The sequence below is a fragment of the Eimeria tenella genome, genomic scaffold (assembly GCF_000499545.2).
Source record: "Eimeria tenella Houghton genomic scaffold, Eth_scaff443, whole genome shotgun sequence".
Lineage (NCBI taxonomy): Eukaryota > Apicomplexa > Conoidasida > Eucoccidiorida > Eimeriidae > Eimeria > Eimeria tenella.
The window spans coordinates 1-4,999 of NW_013543369.1; the positions used below are offsets into that span (position 1 = coordinate 1).

The following is a 4,999-nucleotide window of genomic DNA, read 5'->3' on the forward strand; positions in this document are numbered from 1 at the left end:
CCTCGCAAACCCTCCACATACCCCCATCAAAACCCTCGAACCTGGGAAAAGGGAGCCTCTTGTGCCTGGCGAGAAGCGCAGAAGCCGCCCCCCTCAAACCCTTCCCAAAACTCCCAAAACCCTCGTAAACCCCCTCCAAACCCTCCAAAACCCTCTCCAAAACCCTCTCCAAAACCCTCGTCAAAACCCTCGCAAACCCTCCACAAAACCCCCATCAAAACCCTCGAACCTGGGAAACAGGGAGCCTCTTGTGCCTGGCGAGAAGCGCAGAAGCCGCCCCCCTCAAACCCTTCCCAAAACTCCCAAAACCCTCGTAAACCCCCTCCAAACCCTCCAAAACCCTCTCCAAAACCCTCTCCAAAACCCTCGTCAAAACCCTCGCAAACCCTCCACAAAACCCCCATCAAAACCCTCGAACCTGGGAAACAGGGAGCCTCTTGTGCCTGGCGAGAAGCGCAGAAGCCGCCCCCCTCAAACCCTTCCCAAAACTCCCAAAACCCTCGTAAACCCCCTCCAAACCCTCCAAAACCCTCTCCAAAACCCTCTCCAAAACCCTCGTCAAAACCCTCGCAAACCCTCCACAAAACCCCCATCAAAACCCTCGAACCTGGGAAACAGGGAGCCTCTTGTGCCTGGCGAGAAGCGCAGAAGCCGCGTGGTGGCGGCGATCGCACAGCGCGCAAAGGTGCGCCTTGTCGTGGGGGCAAAAGAGCGCCGCGGGTTTGGCCCCGCAGAGTTCGCAGCGGGGCTGCAGCACCTGCAGCAGCACGGCCCCGAAGGCGAAGTCGAGGGCTGCAGCAGCAAGCACCTGACCACTGGTCCGCACGCGGTAGTGCACCCGCAAACGCCTGCAGCAGCAGCAGCAGCAGCAGCAGCAGCGGCAGCACCAGCGGCAGCGGAGAAAACGAGCCAAAAATAAAAAGTTTAGAGCAAGTTTCGCGAGAGAGGGACCAGTGGACCACTGCAGCAGCGAGACGGAGAACTGCTGCTTCAGATGTTACATATTTATTTCGATTTATGTATAGGTATTTATATGTGTGTAGTATGGATATATATTATAAAAATGTTATATATATATCTATATTTTATATGTTTATATATCGATATAATAAACGAAAATTTATATATAAATATACATATATATATTTATATGTATTTATTATAAATATATCTATAAATATATATATATTTATATATATATATTGTTTGTGTGGGAGGCAGGCGGGTGCATGCACGGGCTGTACAGACACCGCAGCAGGCTGCATGCGTTTGTGGGGCGCAGCTGTCTGTACACCTCAGCGCGGGTGGTCCGACATCAAACAAAACGGGACAAAAAGAAGAAATTAATTAAAAACAAATTAATCAAAATAAATTAATTAAAATAAATATATTAAATAAATAAATAAAATAAAAAAATTGAATCTAATTCATTTAAGATTAAAGACTGGCTTGCTTTGACTCATTTGTCGCCGGCGAAGACTCCACCAGGGCCAAAGAAGAGTAAGCCGCAGGAATCTCCCGCGTGAAAAAATCCCCTGCATATCAACAAACCCTAAACCCTAAACCCTAAGCCCTAAACCTTAAACCTTAAACCCTAAAACCTAAACCCCAACCTCAAACCCCAACCCCAAACGCCAACCCCAAAGTCAAGCCCTAAACCCTAAACCCTAAACCCCAATTAAACCCCGAACCCTAAACCCCAAACCCCAAACCCCAAACCCTAACCCCCAAACCCTAGACCCTAAACCCTAAACCCTAAACCCTCGCCTTCGGCCTCGTGGTGGGGCAAAGTGCTGCCGGTGGCGAGTTTGCAAAGAAGGACTCGGAAGGAGCCCGCGGGGCTTGCTGCGAAGGCCCTGGGGGCCTCGAGGGCCCCCGTGGGAAAAGCAATTTGGGTCCAGTTGCATGCAAATCTTTTTCCTTTTAATGCCATTTCGAGGGCCTCGGGCTCAGGAAGACTGTCTGCGTCCAGGAAAGAGTAAACCACGGGGCCCCGCAGCGCCTGAGGCCCCAAACAGCAGCACAAAAGACCCCCAAGAAGCTAAACTGCTGCTGCTGCTGCTGCTGCTGCTGCGCTGTGGAAGCGGAAGTTGCGCGTTTTGCATGCAAAAAGAGCGGCTTCTGAGCCGGAATTTGGGGCTTTGGGGCGGGAATAAAGGGGGAATAAGTGCATGCAAGAATCGTAATTAATGCATGCAAAAGGGGGGACTTTTGGACTCGAATTTGGGGCTTTGAAGCGGAAATAAAAAGCAGTTGAGGGGAAGTCCTCACTCGGGCGTGGGCCTCGAAGGCGACCTCCGTGGCCCGGGACACGAGGCTCCAGCCGCGCGTGATGTGGAGGTCCGGCGTCGAAAAAGACAACTTCAGCCAGTGCTCCCAGCCCGCCAAAACGTGAATATCATCAATAGAACTGACCTCGAGGGGCTGGGGATCGTCAAGAGCCCTTAAATCCATTTTCAAAATCCCAAAAAGCCCGGAAAATGGCCAAAAAACGAAAATTCAAAAAATCCCAACACCCCCCCAGCCCAGACCACTGGTGTGCGCACCGCGCCTAGCTCTACAAGTCCCGCATTTCAAAGTTCTCCGACTTTTCTTTTCGAATTTTATATTCGAAATTAATTTTTAATCCATTTGACGCGGCGATTCCGCAGCTTTCCGGGAAGCGCCGCAGCCGCTGCGCCGAGCGCTGCTGGGGGGTGGCACACCCGCGGAACTCGCGGGAAACGCGGGAAAAACAAAAGATTAAAACACTTCCGAAGGGAAAACTGTTTTATTAATTCGCAAAAGTCAAAAGGAGAAAAAGATTTGAACTAATGAGAGCCCAGAGCCTCATTGCAGCTTCTGCACATTCAGCACCAGACACCCCAGCCTGGTGTATGTACACCCGCCTCCCACGTGGCTGGTGGAAAGTTCCACTTTGGGGTATTTTTAGAAGTGTTTAAGTTTATAATTGAGTAATAAAACCATTAATTTACCCATTTTCGAGTTTTTACCCGCTAGAAACGAAGAACAAGGGCCCCCTGCGGCCACCGCGCAGCTGAGGCTCCCAACACAGCCCCACGAGCTGCTCGGCTTTCTGCGCCTCCCTGGCGCAGTTCTCGGCTAAATAAACTTCGCAGGCTTATTTATTTTTATTTATTTCATTTAATTTTTCAAAATTCGCGAAGAAAAAGGGAATTTCCCCCAAGGACGCAGCAGTTGATGAGCGTCGGCGGTGGTCAGCGGCTGCCCGCAGGAGCCCCCGATCAGATCTTGCATATCTGCTTTTGCTCGGATTATAAATAAATAAAATTGAGAGAAATAACTAGCTTTCAATATAAATTAAATTTAAAATAAATTAATTTCATTTTATCCTCATTATTTTGAAGTATGATCGGATCCTCTTGACTTTTTCTGCATTTGAGTTGAATTGGCCTTGTCTTGAACTCCCATAGAAATGTTTCTTGAATTTAATTTTTAGAATTAATCTGATTAATTTTTAATTAATCTAATTAATTAGGATTAAATCATTTAAATAAAATTAGATTTTCTGATATATATGCAGCGCTTCCTTTTTTATGTTTCGTTGAATTCCCTCCATAGCTCAGGAGATTAATTCAATACACATGCTCTGCTCCACAATCTAGGGCTTAGCGTTTAGGGTTTAGGGTTTAGGGTTTGCCGGTTGAGTGTGTGGGCCAAGACACTTCTTTTTACCTCGTTGTCCCCCACGAAGTCCACCAAACAAAATTCAAGTTTATTTACCTGAAGAAACAATTCGAATAATAAAAAAAATACAAAATATAAAAAATGGAAAATAAATAAATGTAATTTTAAAACTAAAAATGATTAATGATATTAATTTTCAGCAGGAGAAACAACTTGTAACAAAAAAATAAAACCAAATAAATCATTTTTAAATAAGAGACGAAGTGAAACAATACGCATATCCGTCTAACTAGGGTTTAGGGTTTAGGGTTTAGGGTTTAGAGCACTTTCTAATTCTGCGGCGAGTCCGAACTGTGGAGCGTCAGCATAAGGCTGCTTGCAGTCCAAATTCTGAACCCTAAACCCTAAACCCTAATTTGGCGGATATTCTCTTTTATGCTGTGCAGATAATTGAGCAGTATAGACACAACAAATCGAGTCAAAGGTGGAGAGGAAGTCAAACCCTAAACCCTGGACCCTAAACCCTAATTCCCAAACCCTAAAACTTAAACCCTAAACCCCAGCGCGCCGCTAAACCCTCAGCTGGCAGCAACCCCTCAACAAATACTCCAAACCCTCAAAGGATAAAACAATTCTCATTAAAAATAAATGAACACATTTTAAGTCCTGCCATTTTGCTGCAGCAGCATTTTTGCAGCAGCAAAGACTTCAGACGATTGGCTGCGCTGAGGTGTACAGACACTGCAGCTGTAGCTTGCGCTGAGCTGTATATACACCGCCGCTGCGCGAGGCGAGCCACATACCCAAACAACAAACCCTAAACCCAAAACCCTAAACCCCAAGCCCTAAACCCTAAACCCTAAACCCTAAACCCTAAACCCTAAACCCTAAACCTTAAACTGCAAACCCTAAACCCTTAACTCTAAACCCTAGCTAGGCGGATGTTCGCGTTTGCACTTTGCATCTAGGAATGCAAAGTGAATAATTAATAAAAAGCTCTAAACAAAAATGAAGAAAAAGAAAAGCCGAAGAGCAGCAGGGTCTAGGGCCGGGGCTTTGTTTGAGCTGTACATACACCCGGCGTGTGCTCCTGGCGGGGCCCCACAGTAGCAAGTGCAGCAGCAGCAGCAAACGGCAAATGTTTTTTTGCATCAATTAAACCCTTTGCATGCAGCAAACACTCTCACCCCGGAAATAAACCCTACTTAGGGGTTTAGGGTTTGGGGTTTGAACGGGTTTAAGGACAAATGGCACACTTGGTGGGGCTGCATGCGCAAGAAGATATATATACGCACAAAGGCTAGTGCTAGCGGCTTATGCATGCATGCAAGTTGCATGCTTGCTATTTGAG

General features: G+C 46.7%; 1 protein-coding gene across 1 annotated transcript; it reads right to left on the reverse strand.

Annotated features, from left to right (window-relative positions):
- Positions 1-1,437: 1,437 nt before the first annotated feature.
- On the reverse strand, positions 1,438-2,454 carry ETH_00011490 (uncharacterized protein; the record flags this gene model as incomplete). Its single annotated transcript, XM_013377029.1, has 3 exons — positions 1,438-1,535; positions 1,762-2,002; positions 2,272-2,454. 3 exons carry the CDS (start codon positions 2,452-2,454, stop codon positions 1,438-1,440), a joined length of 522 nt encoding a protein of 173 aa, XP_013232483.1.
- Between the last annotated feature and the right edge of the window lie 2,545 nt (positions 2,455-4,999).